This window comes from Electrophorus electricus, chromosome 23 (genome assembly GCF_013358815.1).
Source record: "Electrophorus electricus isolate fEleEle1 chromosome 23, fEleEle1.pri, whole genome shotgun sequence".
In the NCBI taxonomy this organism is placed as follows: domain Eukaryota; kingdom Metazoa; phylum Chordata; class Actinopteri; order Gymnotiformes; family Gymnotidae; genus Electrophorus; species Electrophorus electricus.
In genome coordinates, this window is record NC_049557.1 from 1,056,544 (window position 1) to 1,074,910 (window position 18,367).

At 38.7% G+C, this 18,367-nt stretch overlaps 2 protein-coding genes across 2 annotated transcripts; both read left to right on the top strand.

The window, feature by feature from the left end:
• Positions 1-618: 618 nt before the first annotated feature.
• On the top strand, positions 619-8,569 carry LOC113584932. The gene is made up of 8 exons (XM_035522172.1): positions 619-716; positions 2,212-2,265; positions 2,716-2,778; positions 4,497-4,634; positions 4,828-4,890; positions 5,167-5,295; positions 8,133-8,209; positions 8,323-8,569. Exons 1-8 carry the CDS (start codon positions 653-655, stop codon positions 8,401-8,403), a joined length of 669 nt encoding a protein of 222 aa, XP_035378065.1. The 5' UTR covers positions 619-652; the 3' UTR covers positions 8,404-8,569.
• Positions 8,570-9,542: 973 nt separating this feature from the next.
• Positions 9,543-17,581, top strand: LOC118240693. The gene is made up of 8 exons (XM_035522201.1): positions 9,543-9,618; positions 11,120-11,173; positions 11,640-11,702; positions 13,685-13,822; positions 14,016-14,078; positions 14,355-14,483; positions 17,312-17,388; positions 17,501-17,581. The coding sequence occupies exons 1-8, from the start codon at positions 9,555-9,557 to the stop codon at positions 17,579-17,581; spliced, it is 669 nt and encodes a 222-aa protein (XP_035378094.1). The 5' UTR covers positions 9,543-9,554.
• Positions 17,582-18,367: the final 786 nt, after the last annotated feature.

Below are 18,367 nucleotides of genomic sequence, written 5' to 3' on the forward strand. Positions count from 1 at the left end.
ATACATACACATGACCATGTGAAGAGAACATTCTTTAAATTAAACTATGATACATCTGTGCTACACCCTAAATCCTGTGAGTTGAAATTGTGGAAGAGGCATAGTTAGAACTCCTTGAATATTAGAAACAGTAACCCTGACCCATCCTCTACATAGAATCCAATGGAAAATATCAGTTATGGTTACAGCCCTGTCAGTGAGGTTGTGTTATACATTATTCTAAATTATGGAAAACAGAGAATTCAACAAGGCAAATTTATGATTTTATGCAAATTTATGATTAAATGTTAAAAGCAAATTTATGAGTTAAGCAAATTTATAATTTAATGTTAATGCTTATTTCTAAAACCTGTGAGAAAAATGTTCTTGTATACACCCAGAATAGAAAAAGATTATTACTAGTAATGAGTCTTTTTAAAACCCGAGAAAAATATTTTAAGCACTCAGAATGTTGTTTTTCAGGTTACAGTTAGTGAGTTAATTATCACTTAAGCAGCTGCAAACAAAGGCAACTCCTCCTTTAAGTTTGAATGGTGATGTTTGATATGCAAGATCTGGACCTCTGACAAAAAAAGCAAGAGTGTGCACAAACGTGAGTGAAACCCTGAGCCGCTGGATCCTTCTGAAGAACCTGCTGGTTGTCCCCAACAGGATGGGTTTCTCCACTGTTCTCACTGGCCTCCTGTTGATCATGGTAAAGATCATACCAGACCCAGGTAAGGCACTTTCATATGTTTGTATCATCTGCACTGAAACTGTATCATATCTTAACATTAACTAATGCTTATCAGTTTTGCCCTATGGACAAGATCGCTGGACGTTTTGTTCTAAATTCTTGTGACTACATGATGTAGCAAGGAATGGGAGCATGTCAGTTAATAAAACTCCATATCAGGTGGAAAACAAAAATATTTAATAAAAATGTATAACCATATAACTGGACAAAACCACTTCTTTATAAACCTGTACACAAACAAATATCTAACAGGTAGTTTATTACAGTATATTTGGTTGATATGAAGTGCATTTTCTTTGAAGGTACTTCTGCCTGAATATAGTTTTTTCAGTATTTTTCAGGGCAACGTTCCTAACGTTACATTCGTCTACCTCTGTAAGTCGCTCTGCATAAAAGCGTCAAAATGAACGGGATACGGACATATTTGTCCTCAAACAGAAAAATATTTTGTCAGTCACTTTGTAATTTTTAACTTGCATGAGAATTGTGCTTGGTTAATCTTTCAAGATTAACAAAAATAACGTGTAAAATAAACTGCTAAAACATTACCTAATAAATTAGTCTTTATTAGGTAATGTGTTTTAGCAGTTTATTTTACACGTTTAAAAAAATATATTTTGCACGTTATTTTTGTAGTGGGTACGTAGCGAACTAGATAACATTGGCGATATTAGCTAGCTAGCTAGCTGGGTTATTAGCAAGATAAGTGATCTTGTCAATTCTGACTAGCTAACTTAGTTAACGTAAGTTTGCGACGCAAAAGAAAAGCGCTAAACATTATATTTGAATCCCATTGGTTATTTCATGTACGCTAGCTCGCCAACATCATTCATTTCTGTGACTAGCTTTTCAATTATCTAGGTTAGATAACTGCCTAGTCAAACCGACGTTGACTCGTTTGTTTGTTAGTTGTTTGTTAGCTAGCGTTAGCTAACTAAGTGGACGCAAGTTGTTAGCCCTTAGCCTTTCTGTATAACCTAAACTAGTTGGCAACTTTTTCCATTGAGTGCTTAATTCTTTAGTCCAGTTTTTTTGTGCGTTTTCCTCATTCAAGGTGTTTAATTTTCAAGACTTGTAAACGTCATGTGCTGTTATTTTTTTTTCTCCGATCAGCAAGACACGAGCTTTATTTGACACACCTTTCCATTTCACCCGTCGTTATCTTATATTTTGTTACCACAGCTTGAACAGTTAACTTACCCTATCTTAAATTTAGGTGCAACCTTCTTAAGAATTGGGAATGCAGTATTACTGGCTGGTTCAATAAACCAGTTCACTCACTGACTGGCAACCGGTTGTATTTAATCATGCTGCAAATTCAAACATATACAAGATGGAATTATAGTACTACTGCATTAGTTTATATTAATTGCTTATCAATCTTCAAAAGTTATGAAACCCAGCTGTAATTTACATTAGTGAAAGTGTTTTATTTATATATATTACAATTTTGTTACTTTGCTGTTGCTTCACAGGCATGTCATACAATATAACTTCCAACAATTCCAGCTTCCCAGTATATTTACCAGGTATTGAGCACTTCTCATGATACATGAGTACAGCACTCCAGCACTTTCATAAGTTCAGGAACTAGCTTTAATCAATCTCTAGTACCATATAACGTCATATAACTTAATTACTTTCGACCATTTCTTCAAGTCTGTGAATTGTCAATGTAAACACACTCACAGTCGCCCATGTTACTGTATTGGCTGGTTCAATAAGCCAGTTCACTCACTGACTGGCAACTGGTTGTATTTAATCATGCTGCAAATTCAAACATATACAAGATGGAATTACAGTACTACTGCATTAGTTTATATTAATTGCTTATCAATCTTCAAAAAGTTATGAAACCTAGCTGTAATTTACATTAGTAAAAGTGTTTTATGTGTATGTATGTATATATATATATATATATATATATATATATATATATATATATATATATATATAGTTACTTTGCTGTTGTTTCACAGGCATGTCAAACCTTACCATTTCAAGCCAGTTCAACGAGTCCAGCTTCCCAATATATTTACCAGGTATTCAGCACTTCTCATGATACATGATTACAGCACATTCATAAGGCAGGAACTAGCTTTAATCAATCTCTAGTACCATATAACTTCATATAACTTAATTACTTTCAACCATTTCTTTAACTCAGTGAATTCTCAATTTAAACACACTCACAGTTCCCTGCCCATCCTGTTGCTTAGCCCCAAGTCCAGCACTGTCTAGCCCCTCAGCCAATATCCCTGCTGTACCGTCCTCATGGAGAACACGGGGCCTGACAGAACTACGTTCTGAAAATACATGGCTTTAAAATAATATAGACTTTTACATTTTTACAAAAATGTTTTTAACTGTTTCAGGACCTATAACTCTGTAACTCAGAATTTTTGTGTTAGATTATTTGTGTCAAATTTTTATGTACCCTTATTTGTCTGCTGAGAATAGCAGTATTCCAACTTCTAAAACTAGATCACAGAATGTATTAATTGGTGGCAAATACAAGGCCTTCCATTGTTACAATCTAATCTATTATTTAAATGAAGATTTTAAAATTGAGACCACATCACAAAATACGTATCCAAATCAGCTTATTGTGCACACATTAGCACAATACATCAGTACCTACCAACACAATGCAAATATAAAATAAATTATATATGAGATGGAATTTAACATGAAGGGACCATAAAACCGAGATGAAAAAGTACAAGTATCTATGTAGCCATAATTTTTCTGTTCCTCTCCTTTCAAAGAATTCTGTGCACAAGACAAATCTTTCTGCAGAAATAAATGAGCTTTAATTACAAGTAGTGTATGACTGTTTGTTCCACATAACCTCTGACTCCCCAAAATTCCACAATACATATACTAAAAACCAATTCTTAGCAAGGTCTAACACTAATCTGCATCTATCAGATGTTCAGTAGGCCTGCCTCACATAGAATCATCAAAAAATGCAAATCTGCTCACCCAGTCAAGTAAGCAGTGACACATCCTCTTTCTGTGCATTGAATTTTTTTTGACTGCTATGATAGCCCTCCCTGGGCAGTAGTCTACTGTATTGCTCTCTGAGGTTTTGTAATTTCTTGCAGTATCTGCTCAATGTGACACAGATAGAATATTATTTGGTGAGGGACGTTACTGTGTTTCCCTGCCTCACCTCATCTGATGTAAAGTATGGCCTCAGAAGATGGCACATAAACCAAATGATTACTACAGTCACTCAAAATACAAAATGGCATGACTGTCAACTTCGTGTTCTCTAAAGATTTGTGACTGGGCTCAGTTGAGCCATATTATTTACATGTACAGTTTCTTCTTTTTTACTACCTTTAATCACTTGGAGTCAATTGATCACTGTACACTGGGACTGTATATAAATTGCACTTGGTTGGAATCTACTTACTTGAGTCTTGGATACCCTTTACCTCTCCCCTTCACTACTCTGATTACACATTCATTCCATTATAGTGGACCAGATTAGAAGCATAATCTATGGGCCCATGAACTGTATGTTTGAGAGTGTTGCTCTAAGTTAAAACATTAATTTCTTAATGTTCTATATTTTTTATCTCTTCCTGTATAATTACAACTTATGATTTGACTTGTTATCGTTTTCAAGTACTAATTTGCCAAACAAGTCAAACATATTGAAAAAAAGTCGATTGTGATAATGTTTGTTTTTTAAATTACTGTTGAATATTGTGTCATTGAATTGCTCATGTTAATACTGGTTTTATTATAGTGTCAGGAAGCTGTGCTGCTCCTGAATTGTGCTGTCCTTTAGAAAATGATAGCTGCAATAATAATGGCTGTTTCTGTGATGTGGCTTGCCTGAGATTCCATGACTGCTGTCCTGACTTCATATCCACCTGTGTCACAGGTAGAGCAAAACATACAAATGTCAAATTACTTTAAACTATTTCCAACTACTGCATTAGTTTACATTAATAGTTTATCAAGCTTCAAAAACTTGTTAAGCCCAGCCTAATCTACATTTGTGTGTGTGTGTGTGTGTGTGTGTGTGTCTATATATATATATATATATTTTACTTTGCTGTTGCTTTACTTCACAGGCATGTCATACAATACAACTAATACAACTAACAACCCATCCAGCTTCCCAACATATTTACCAGGTATTGAGCTCTTCTCAAGATACGTGAGCATCTCCAGCACTTTCATAAGGCAGGAACTAGCTTTAAACAATCTCTAGTACCATATAACTTCATTGTGCTTCAGAACATAAGATGTAATTAATGCAATTAGTTAAGTGTTAATAGCTAACTTTATTGCTGCTGCTGCTGCTGTCACCTTTGCTGTAGAAGGTGATTGATTACTGATGCCTGAGAGAAAGTGACTGATGCAGCGTAGTACTACTGAGAAAGAACCAGATATTTCTGCTGGTTCTGTAGGAAGCTGTAAGGCAGCACCTGCTCTCTGCTGTGGTGGATATAACCTTAGTTGCTTTCGAGGCTGCTTCTGTGATGAAGCCTGTGTGAGCTTTGGGGACTGCTGCTCAGACTACAACAGCACATGCAAAGGTTGGTATCTGGCTGCTCAGTATCAGTTCTAATCCCCTTGGTGCTGATTCTTTTAAAAACACCATAAGACATTTAAGACTGTTTATTTCATGTACCTGTATTTTCCCCACAAAAATATGCATCAACTCTGGAGACGAATATTACTCTGACGGGTTTAAAAATAGCTAGAAAAGATTTCCATGTGACATGCATCACAAGAAAACATTAATTAAGTGGTATTAATTAAAAGCAACAGAAACTGTTGTTCCTATGCACTGATGTTTCTAATGTCTATTTTCAAGATTAAGCACTTTATCTCATGTTTATCACCTAACAAAACATCATCATTAACCACAGGAATGTACTGTAAGGACCTGCTCCCTTCACACCTGTCTCAGGTGGTACAGGCTCTGTGCTGTTTTTTTCCCTGATGTGCTCTTGTGTTCTTCCCTCACATGTTGATACCTCCCACCCCCTTATCTCCTTATGTGTTTCACCTGACCCTTGTTATCCTCGTTAGCATGTATATGTAAACCTCTCTGTTTCATTCTTTATTGGCAGTTATTGAATGTGAACAAGAGTGAGTGTATACATTTGTGCCTTTGCTCCCCACATGTTTAGTGTTTTACTTTCGATTCACATTAAATGTCTGTTTTTTTTGTTCAAGACTAGCACACGCATCCCGACTTTTTGCAATTCTCACTCGTCACAGCATGACCGACTGCAAAGGGCTGCAGCGAGGAGTGCGGCAGGACTTTTTGCAGGGGTGCGTTTTTGGATAAGCCTCTCAAACAATAATGAGCATGCACGTCAGAGAGAAAAAGATGTGTTGCTCCTAGACTGGTCGCTATGCTTGAGATAGTCATTTATGGAATGGGAGGCGGATGCATACGCTGAGAAGCGCGAGATTAATTAAGGGCAAATCCAACACGGATAGATCCAGTATACATGATGAAACAAAAAGGAAAATATGGAAACCAAGACAAGAACTAGACAGGCTAAACAGAAATGAACAACACGACTAGTTAGAACAAATACTTTGGGCATAGAAAACACAATAGAGGCATGGAGAACAACGACCGGCCACAAGACTGAACAAACATGGGGTTTAAATAGATGTGCTAATGAGACCTAACAAGAGACAGGTGAGTCAAATGAGAAAGCTAAAACCAAAACAAGGACCGGAATAGAAATGGTGAAAATGAAACACTGACACAAGACTGAGAAACCATGGAGCCAGGGACGCTAGGAGGGACCAACCATGACAAGAAACAGTACTGTAGAGCAGTCACACAGTTGCCCTCAATTCATAACTACAACTCCCAGCTTCCCCGGCACAACCTCACCAGATCCTTGTCAGCAGATTATTCATTATTGCATACCTATTTCTTCTTTCATGTCCTGCGTATTCTCTGTAAAGTATTGCAGTTATTCTATTGTGTATGCTGAGCCGTTTCCTGTGCATTTTGTAGCTGCTAGTTATCGACCTATTTTGTTTTCCTTGTACTTTCGATTGCATATGCTTCTTTGGATTTGTCTGCCTCCTTTGACTGTCTTCTGGTTTTGATCCTGGACTGGTTTTCATTCTGGACTGGTTCTTCTATGTGATTTTGGCATTTGGATTTGTTCACCTGACTGCTCTGGCTTGACCCTTGGCTGTTTCATTATTATGATTGTTGATCACTCAGCTGCGAATAAAAACAGCTTTTTTTAAGATAATGTCACAAGAGTTCTCAGACTGTTCTCAACACCTGCCACCCCCTGCTGAAGCCCTGGTCATAGAATCCCCAAAAGAAAATCCTGACACACCCATCAAAGCCAGCAAAAAAGAAAATGTGGCCTGAACCTTATTCTGGACTGGAGTCTTCCTCTGCCTCCCTCATACTGGCTCAGTTCACCTTGAGTTCACCTCGGTTCACATGGAATTTTTTTTTTTTTTTTTTGCGGGGGGGGGGGGGGGGGGGGGGGGGACTCCTGGGCTGAGCCCACATGGGACTGTCCATCTCCATTTAGAGACCACCACTTGGATGGTCAGGTGGTCCCTGCAGGGAGTCCTAGAGTTCACACCACCAGCTCCTGCTCATGACTCAGGTATGAATGAGTGGGTGGCAAGCCCACAACTGAAGCCCATGAGGGGGACTGCCTTGCACTGTGTGCCTCCTTGATGGGCTCTTATGTCTGGGGCTGACAACCCAAAAGCAGATGTCCTTCCCAGCATGCCCTGCACTCTAGCAGGCGCACTTTCCTGTGTGTGCACCAGGCTGGCTGGGTGACGTGCATCCAACATCTGGCTCTTCATGGCGCTGTTCCCAGCACTTTCAACACTCCAAAGGCACCTCCCTGTGTGACCACGAAGGCTGTAGACACGCTTCCAGTGCCTGACCCTTCAGTAGGTGCTCCTACCAGCAGGCCCAATGCTCCTGCAGACTCACCTCTCTGTGGGCCTGTGAGGGCTGTGGACACTCCTTCAGCACCTCACCCTCCTGCTATGCCTTGCACTATAGCGGAAGCGCCACCCAGCATACTCAGGGCTTTGGAAGGCACGCCTCCAACTCCTGACTCGCCAACTCCTGGTGCATTCACTCCTTAGATAACTGTGCTTCCGGCCCTGCTCGACCTGCTGCACCTCCAACTCCCAGGATTCTACTGTACCCGGCTCCCACAACAGCGACTCTGCTGCCGAGCCTAGTCGGCTCCACCCTCCAGCTTGCCTTTGTCCCTTTTCCCATTCGATTCTGCATTTTTGTTTGATGCAAATGGTTTTGTTTTCTGACACTGTCTAAGCATTAAAGATTAAATGTATTTTTTGTCACTCCTCACTGTGCATTTGGTAACACTGCACTGTCTGGCTCTGCTAGGTTTGCCTGATGTGCTCATTGTGAACGTGCGACTTAGAGCTAGTCTGGACAAACCAGAGGAAGCAGTTCTTTACACGGTGAGTGAGACTGCTGAAAGTCATTCCATACCAGGAGCTGGGCTAGAATTTTCAACATTACCTTAACTTTTGTTTTTGATTTTTTTTTAAATCTCCTTTCTATTTACTTGCAGGCTTCTCAAGCTCTGGGGGAAATTTTAAAAAATTATAGTGATGTTTTTTCGCTTCGAATCCTGAAAATCAAAAAAACATGAAGGTCTTATCATGGGGGGAGGAAAGAGCATTCATGACAGATTAGGAGACAAAATGCCTAAAGTAATAAACAATACATAAAAAATGTAAGATACTTTGTACTTATGTTGCTTTTCCTTTTTTTCACACCAGGGGTGTTTTATGGTGTGTCCTTTGCTTTTGTTTTGTTGTGTATATAACCAATTACAACTAATATTTGTCTTTTTAATTTTAAATTATTCGTGTTGACAAATCTTTAAAAATAAAGTTAACCAGCTACTGAAACACATTCCAGTTGATTTCACAGTTGTATGATCATTGAATTTGGATGTATGTAATATAACTCCATGTTGTTTATGAGTAGTTTGATCGTCCTGAAAGGCTTACTGACAAGTGGACTGATTTTACTGACCAGTGGACCATACCTACTGACCATATTGTGTCACTACTGAAGTGGGATTGAGTTATGGCCATGGATGACATTAGATAGTTCCCTCATCAGTTGGGAACTTTTATGAATATGACATCAAGGACTGAGGTCACCATCTGTATTTTGGAAAGGATGAAAAGTCTTTGACTGTATGTGTCTGTGTGCATGCATGTGCATGCTTTCAGAGAGGTAGGGGTTTGAATGCTAAATGTTTAACAAAGGAAAAAGAATGACCCATTCTCTACATAGAATCCAATGGAAAATATCAGTTATGGTTACAGCCCTGTCAGTGATGTTGTGTTATACATTATTCTAAATTATGGAAAACAGAGAATTCAACAAGGCAAATTTATGATTTTATGCAAATTTATGATTAAATGTTAAAAGCAAATTTATGAGTTAAGCAAATTTATAATTTAATGTTAATGCTTATTTCTAAAACCTGTGAGAAAAAATGTTCTTGTATACACCCAGAATAGAAAACTTATTACTAGTAATGAGTCTTTTTAAAACCCGAGAAAAATATTTTAAGCACTCAGAATGTTGTTTTTCAGGTTACAGTTAGTGAGTTAATTATCACTTAAGCAGCTGCAAACAAAGGCAACTCCTCCTTTAAGTTTGAATGGTGATGTTTGATATGCAAGATCTGGACCTCTGACAAAAAAAGCAAGAGTGTGCACAAACGTGAGTGAAACCCTGAGCCGCTGGATCCTTCTGAAGAACCTGCTGGTTGTCCCCAACAGGATGGGTTTCTCCACTGTTCTCATTGGCCTCCTGTTGATCATGGTAAAGATCATACCAGACCCAGGTAAGGCACTTTAATATGTTTGTAGCATCTGCACTGAAACTATATCATATCTTAACATTAACTAATGCTTATCAGTTTTGCCCTATGGACAAGATCGCTGGACGTTTTGTTCTAAATTGTGACTACATGATGTAGCAAGGAATGGGAGCATGTCAGTTAATGAAACTCCATATCAGGTGGAAAACAAAAATATTTAATAAAAATGTATAACCATATAACTGGACAAAACCACTTCTTTATAAACCTGTACACAAACAAATATCTAACAGGTAGTTTATTACAGTATATTTGGTTGATATGAAGTGCATTTTCTTTGAAGGTACTTCTGCCTGAATATAGTTTTTTCAGTATTTTTCAGGGCAACGTTCCTAACGTTACATTCGTCTACCTCTGTAAGTCGCTCTGCATAAAAGCGTCAAAATGTAAAATGTGAACGGGATACGGACATATTTGTCCTCAAACAGAAAAATATTTTGTCAGTCACTTTGTAATTTTTAACTTGCATGAGAATTGTGCTTGGTTAATCTTTCAAGATTAACAAAAATAACGTGTAAAATAAATTGCTAAAACATTACCTAATAAATTAGTCTTTATTAGGTAATGTGTTTTAGCAGTTTATTTTACACGTTTAAAAAAATATATTTTGCACGTTATTTTTGTAGTGGGTACGTAGCGAACTAGATAACATTGGCGATATTAGCTAGCTAGCTAGCTGGGTTATTAGCAAGATAAGTGATCTTGTCAATTCTGACTAGCTAACTTAGTTAACGTAAGTTTGCGACGCAAAAGAAAAGCGCTAAACATTATATTTGAATCCCATTGGTTATTTCATGTACGCTAGCTCGCCAACATCATTCATTTCTGTGACTAGCTTTTCAATTATCTAGGTTAGATAACTGCCTAGTCAAACCGACGTTGACTCGTTTGTTTGTTAGTTGTTTGTTAGCTAGCGTTAGCTAACTAAGTGGACGCAAGTTGTTAGCCCTTAGCCTTTCTGTATAACCTAAACTAGTTGGCAACTTTTTCCATTGAGTGCTTAATTCTTTAGTCCAGTTTTTTTGTGCGTTTTCCTCATTCAAGGTGTTTAATTTTCAAGACTTGTAAACGTCATGTGCTGTTATTTTTTTTTCTCCGATCAGCAAGACACGAGCTTTATTTGACACACCTTTCCATTTCACCCGTCGTTATCTTATATTTTGTTACCACAGCTTGAACAGTTAACTTACCCTATCTTAAATTTAGGTGCAACCTTCTTAAGAATTGGGAATGCAGTATTACTGGCTGGTTCAATAAACCAGTTCACTCACTGACTGGCAACCGGTTGTATTTAATCATGCTGCAAATTCAAACATATACAAGATGGAATTATAGTACTACTGCATTAGTTTATATTAATTGCTTATCAATCTTCAAAAGTTATGAAACCCAGCTGTAATTTACATTAGTGAAAGTGTTTTATTTATATATATTACAATTTTGTTACTTTGCTGTTGCTTCACAGGCATGTCATACAATATAACTTCCAACAATTCCAGCTTCCCAGTATATTTACCAGGTATTGAGCACTTCTCATGATACATGAGTACAGCACTCCAGCACTTTCATAAGTTCAGGAACTAGCTTTAATCAATCTCTAGTACCATATAACGTCATATAACTTAATTACTTTCGACCATTTCTTCAAGTCTGTGAATTGTCAATGTAAACACACTCACAGTCGCCCATGTTACTGTATTGGCTGGTTCAATAAGCCAGTTCACTCACTGACTGGCAACTGGTTGTATTTAATCATGCTGCAAATTCAAACATATACAAGATGGAATTACAGTACTACTGCATTAGTTTATATTAATTGCTTATCAATCTTCAAAAAGTTATGAAACCTAGCTGTAATTTACATTAGTAAAAGTGTTTTATGTGTATGTATGTATATATATATATATATATATATATATATATATATATATATATATATATATATATATATATATATATATAGTTACTTTGCTGTTGTTTCACAGGCATGTCAAACCTTACCATTTCAAGCCAGTTCAACGAGTCCAGCTTCCCAATATATTTACCAGGTATTCAGCACTTCTCATGATACATGATTACAGCACATTCATAAGGCAGGAACTAGCTTTAATCAATCTCTAGTACCATATAACTTCATATAACTTAATTACTTTCAACCATTTCTTTAACTCAGTGAATTCTCAATTTAAACACACTCACAGTTCCCTGCCCATCCTGTTGCTTAGCCCCAAGTCCAGCACTGTCTAGCCCCTCAGCCAATATCCCTGCTGTACCGTCCTCATGGAGAACACGGGGCCTGACTTCCCCATCGGGGGATCTCCTTTAACTCTGGCTCTTGGCCCACCTCATCTCTCTTGGCCCCCAGTTCCTGTCATGCCACACCAGCCAGGCGTGTCTCAAGTGCAAACCAGAGGACCTCGTGGGAGGTGTTTTCTTTAATAATAGCCTGTCACACCTAGCCCACATGGGTGTATAGGTGCGTTACCCTATCTTAAATTTAGGCGCAACAGGTCACTAGAAAATGTTTAAGTTGCATAGGCTTTACATGTTTTACATTATACTTTTACAACTACGTTCTGAAAATACATGGCTTTAAAATAATATAGACTTTTACATTTTTACAAAAATGTTTTTAACTGTTTCAGGACCTATAACTCTGTAACTCAGAATTTTTGTGTTAGATTATTTGTGTCAAATTTTTATGTACCCTTATTTGTCTGCTGAGAATAGCAGTATTCCAACTTCTAAAACTAGATCACAGAATGTATTAATTGGTGGCAAATACAAGGCCTTCCATTGTTACAATCTAATCTATTATTTAAATGAAGATTTTAAAATTGAGACCACATCACAAAATACGTATCCAAATCAGCTTATTGTGCACACATTAGCACAATACATCAGTACCTACCAACACAATGCAAATATAAAATAAATTATATATGAGATGGAATTTAACATGAAGGGACCATAAAACCGAGATGAAAAAGTACAAGTATCTATGTAGCCATAATTTTTCTGTTCCTCTCCTTTCAAAGAATTCTGTGCACAAGACAAATCTTTCTGCAGAAATAAATGAGCTTTAATTACAAGTAGTGTATGACTGTTTGTTCCACATAACCTCTGACTCCCCAAAATTCCACAATACATATACTAAAAACCAATTCTTAGCAAGGTCTAACACTAATCTGCATCTATCAGATGTTCAGTAGGCCTGCCTCACATAGAATCATCAAAAAATGCAAATCTGCTCACCCAGTCAAGTAAGCAGTGACACATCCTCTTTCTGTGCATTGAATTTTTTTTGACTGCTATGATAGCCCTCCCTGGGCAGTAGTCTACTGTATTGCTCTCTGAGGTTTTGTAATTTCTTGCAGTATCTGCTCAATGTGACACAGATAGAATATTATTTGGTGAGGGACGTTACTGTGTTTCCCTGCCTCACCTCATCTGATGTAAAGTATGGCCTCAGAAGATGGCACATAAACCAAATGATTACTACAGTCACTCAAAATACAAAATGGCATGACTGTCAACTTCGTGTTCTCTAAAGATTTGTGACTGGGCTCAGTTGAGCCATATTATTTACATGTACAGTTTCTTCTTTTTTACTACCTTTAATCACTTGGAGTCAATTGATCACTGTACACTGGGACTGTATATAAATTGCACTTGGTTGGAATCTACTTACTTGAGTCTTGGATACCCTTTACCTCTCCCCTTCACTACTCTGATTACACATTCATTCCATTATAGTGGACCAGATTAGAAGCATAATCTATGGGCCCATGAACTGTATGTTTGAGAGTGTTGCTCTAAGTTAAAACATTAATTTCTTAATGTTCTATATTTTTTATCTCTTCCTGTATAATTACAACTTATGATTTGACTTGTTATCGTTTTCAAGTACTAATTTGCCAAACAAGTCAAACATATTGAAAAAAAGTCGATTGTGATAATGTTTGTTTTTTAAATTACTGTTGAATATTGTGTCATTGAATTGCTCATGTTAATACTGGTTTTATTATAGTGTCAGGAAGCTGTGCTGCTCCTGAATTGTGCTGTCCTTTAGAAAATGATAGCTGCAATAATAATGGCTGTTTCTGTGATGTGGCTTGCCTGAGATTCCATGACTGCTGTCCTGACTTCATATCCACCTGTGTCACAGGTAGAGCAAAACATACAAATGTCAAATTACTTTAAACTATTTCCAACTACTGCATTAGTTTACATTAATAGTTTATCAAGCTTCAAAAACTTGTTAAGCCCAGCCTAATCTACATTTGTGTGTGTGTGTGTGTGTGTGTGTGTGTCTATATATATATATATATATTTTACTTTGCTGTTGCTTTACTTCACAGGCATGTCATACAATACAACTAATACAACTAACAACCCATCCAGCTTCCCAACATATTTACCAGGTATTGAGCTCTTCTCAAGATACGTGAGCATCTCCAGCACTTTCATAAGGCAGGAACTAGCTTTAAACAATCTCTAGTACCATATAACTTCATTGTGCTTCAGAACATAAGATGTAATTAATGCAATTAGTTAAGTGTTAATAGCTAACTTTATTGCTGCTGCTGCTGCTGTCACCTTTGCTGTAGAAGGTGATTGATTACTGATGCCTGAGAGAAAGTGACTGATGCAGCGTAGTACTACTGAGAAAGAACCAGATATTTCTGCTGGTTCTGTAGGAAGCTGTAAGGCAGCACCTGCTCTCTGCTGTGGTGGATATAACCTTAGTTGCTTTCGAGGCTGCTTCTGTGATGAAGCCTGTGTGAGCTTTGGGGACTGCTGCTCAGACTACAACAGCACATGCAAAGGTTGGTATCTGGCTGCTCAGTATCAGTTCTAATCCCCTTGGTGCTGATTCTTTTAAAAACACCATAAGACATTTAAGACTGTTTATTTCATGTACCTGTATTTTCCCCACAAAAATATGCATCAACTCTGGAGACGAATATTACTCTGACGGGTTTAAAAATAGCTAGAAAAGATTTCCATGTGACATGCATCACAAGAAAACATTAATTAAGTGGTATTAATTAAAAGCAACAGAAACTGTTGTTCCTATGCACTGATGTTTCTAATGTCTATTTTCAAGATTAAGCACTTTATCTCATGTTTATCACCTAACAAAACATCATCATTAACCACAGGAATGTACTGTAAGGACCTGCTCCCTTCACACCTGTCTCAGGTGGTACAGGCTCTGTGCTGTTTTTTTCCCTGATGTGCTCTTGTGTTCTTCCCTCACATGTTGATACCTCCCACCCCCTTATCTCCTTATGTGTTTCACCTGACCCTTGTTATCCTCGTTAGCATGTATATGTAAACCTCTCTGTTTCATTCTTTATTGGCAGTTATTGAATGTGAACAAGAGTGAGTGTATACATTTGTGCCTTTGCTCCCCACATGTTTAGTGTTTTACTTTCGATTCACATTAAATGTCTGTTTTTTTTGTTCAAGACTAGCACACGCATCCCGACTTTTTGCAATTCTCACTCGTCACAGCATGACCGACTGCAAAGGGCTGCAGCGAGGAGTGCGGCAGGACTTTTTGCAGGGGTGCGTTTTTGGATAAGCCTCTCAAACAATAATGAGCATGCACGTCAGAGAGAAAAAGATGTGTTGCTCCTAGACTGGTCGCTATGCTTGAGATAGTCATTTATGGAATGGGAGGCGGATGCATACGCTGAGAAGCGCGAGATTAATTAAGGGCAAATCCAACACGGATAGATCCAGTATACATGATGAAACAAAAAGGAAAATATGGAAACCAAGACAAGAACTAGACAGGCTAAACAGAAATGAACAACACGACTAGTTAGAACAAATACTTTGGGCATAGAAAACACAATAGAGGCATGGAGAACAACGACCGGCCACAAGACTGAACAAACATGGGGTTTAAATAGATGTGCTAATGAGACCTAACAAGAGACAGGTGAGTCAAATGAGAAAGCTAAAACCAAAACAAGGACCGGAATAGAAATGGTGAAAATGAAACACTGACACAAGACTGAGAAACCATGGAGCCAGGGACGCTAGGAGGGACCAACCATGACAAGAAACAGTACTGTAGAGCAGTCACACAGTTGCCCTCAATTCATAACTACAACTCCCAGCTTCCCCGGCACAACCTCACCAGATCCTTGTCAGCAGATTATTCATTATTGCATACCTATTTCTTCTTTCATGTCCTGCGTATTCTCTGTAAAGTATTGCAGTTATTCTATTGTGTATGCTGAGCCGTTTCCTGTGCATTTTGTAGCTGCTAGTTATCGACCTATTTTGTTTTCCTTGTACTTTCGATTGCATATGCTTCTTTGGATTTGTCTGCCTCCTTTGACTGTCTTCTGGTTTTGATCCTGGACTGGTTTTCATTCTGGACTGGTTCTTCTATGTGATTTTGGCATTTGGATTTGTTCACCTGACTGCTCTGGCTTGACCCTTGGCTGTTTCATTATTATGATTGTTGATCACTCAGCTGCGAATAAAAACAGCTTTTTTTAAGATAATGTCACAAGAGTTCTCAGACTGTTCTCAACACCTGCCACCCCCTGCTGAAGCCCTGGTCATAGAATCCCCAAAAGAAAATCCTGACACACCCATCAAAGCCAGCAAAAAAGAAAATGTGGCCTGAACCTTATTCTGGACTGGAGTCTTCCTCTGCCTCCCTCATACTGGCTCAGTTCACCTTGAGTTCACCTCGGTTCACATGGAATTTTTTTTTTTTTTTTTTTGGGGGGGGGGGGGGGGGACTCCTGGGCTGAGCCCACATGGGACTGTCCATCTCCATTTAGAGACCACCACTTGGATGGTCAGGTGGTCCCTGCAGGGAGTCCTAGAGTTCACACCACCAGCTCCTGCTCATGACTCAGGTATGAATGAGTGGGTGGCAAGCCCACAACTGAAGCCCATGAGGGGGACTGCCTTGCACTGTGTGCCTCCTTGATGGGCTCTTATGTCTGGGGCTGACAACCCAAAAGCAGATGTCCTTCCCAGCATGCCCTGCACTCTAGCAGGCGCACTTTCCTGTGTGTGCACCAGGCTGGCTGGGTGACGTGCATCCAACATCTGGCTCTTCATGGCGCTGTTCCCAGCACTTTCAACACTCCAAAGGCACCTCCCTGTGTGACCACGAAGGCTGTAGACACGCTTCCAGTGCCTGACCCTTCAGTAGGTGCTCCTACCAGCAGGCCCAATGCTCCTGCAGACTCACCTCTCTGTGGGCCTGTGAGGGCTGTGGACACTCCTTCAGCACCTCACCCTCCTGCTATGCCTTGCACTATAGCGGAAGCGCCACCCAGCATACTCAGGGCTTTGGAAGGCACGCCTCCAACTCCTGACTCGCCAACTCCTGGTGCATTCACTCCTTAGATAACTGTGCTTCCGGCCCTGCTCGACCTGCTGCACCTCCAACTCCCAGGATTCTACTGTACCCGGCTCCCACAACAGCGACTCTGCTGCCGAGCCTAGTCGGCTCCACCCTCCAGCTTGCCTTTGTCCCTTTTCCCATTCGATTCTGCATTTTTGTTTGATGCAAATGGTTTTGTTTTCTGACACTGTCTAAGCATTAAAGATTAAATGTATTTTTTGTCACTCCTCACTGTGCATTTGGTAACACTGCACTGTCTGGCTCTGCTAGGTTTGCCTGATGTGCTCATTGTGAACGTGCGACTTAGAGCTAGTCTGGACAAACCAGAGGAAGCAGTTCTTTACACGGTGAGTGAGACTGCTGAAAGTCATTCCATACCAGGAGCTGGGCTAGAATTTTCAACATTACCTTAACTTTTGTTTTTGATTTTTTTTAAATCTCCTTTCTATTTACTTGCAGGCTTCTCAAGCTCTGGGGGAAATTTTAAAAAATTATAGTGATGTTTTTTCGCTTCTAATCCTGAAAATCAAAAAAACATGAAGGTCTTATCATGGGGGGAGGAAAGAGCATTCATGACAGATTAGGAGACAAAATGCCTAAAGTAATAAACAATACATAAAAAATGTAAGATACTTTGTACTTATGTTGCTTTTCCTTTTTTTCACACCAGGGGTGTTTTATGGTGTGTCCTTTGCTTTTGTTTTGTTGTGTATATAACCAATTACAACTAATATTTGTCTTTTTAATTTTAAATTATTCGTGTTGACAAATCTTTAAAAATAAAGTTAACCAGCTACTGAAACACATTCCAGTTGATTTCACAGTTGTATGATCATTGAATTTGGATGTATGTAATATAACTCCATGTTGTTTATGAGTAGTTTGATCGTCCTGAAAGGCTTACTGACAAGTGGACTGATTTTACTGACCAGTGGACCATACCTACTGACCATATTGTGTCACTACTGAAGTGGGATTGAGTTATGGCCATGGATGACATTAGATAGTTCCCTCATCAGTTGGGAACTTTTATGAATATGACATCAAGGACTGAGGTCACCATCTGTATTTTGGAAAGGATGAAAAGTCTTTGACTGTATGTGTCTGTATGCATGCATGTGCATGCTTTCATAGAGGTAGGGGTTTGAATGAGTCAGAATTTTGTATATTTTGCAAGTAACTGTATCTAGCACCAAATGGTTCCAAGTACATATGCGGGTGTGATTCTCCTGTTAATGTATACCAAACCTTCTGCTTGAAAGTATCTCAGTTAGTATAGTTATTCTTGTGAGGACTAAATGTCTTTAATACTAACATAAAACGACC

What these genes read in the sequence shown, in the direction of transcription:
- LOC113584932 (XM_035522172.1), top strand. Translation starts at nt 653, where the DNA reads ATGGGTTTCTCCACTGTTCTCACTGGCCTCCTGTTGATCATGGTAAAG. An exon ending in CATATCCACCTGTGTCACAG is followed by an intron (nt 4,635 to 4,827) that starts GTAGAGCAAAAC and finishes TTTACTTCACAG; the next exon opens with GCATGTCATACAATACAACT. An exon ending in AGGAAGCAGTTCTTTACACG is followed by an intron (nt 8,210 to 8,322) that starts GTGAGTGAGACT and finishes ATTTACTTGCAG; the next exon opens with GCTTCTCAAGCTCTGGGGGA.
- LOC118240693 (XM_035522201.1), top strand. Translation starts at nt 9,555, where the DNA reads ATGGGTTTCTCCACTGTTCTCATTGGCCTCCTGTTGATCATGGTAAAG. An exon ending in CTTCCCAATATATTTACCAG is followed by an intron (nt 11,703 to 13,684) that starts GTATTCAGCACT and finishes GTTTTATTATAG; the next exon opens with TGTCAGGAAGCTGTGCTGCT. An exon ending in CTACAACAGCACATGCAAAG is followed by an intron (nt 14,484 to 17,311) that starts GTTGGTATCTGG and finishes TGGCTCTGCTAG; the next exon opens with GTTTGCCTGATGTGCTCATT.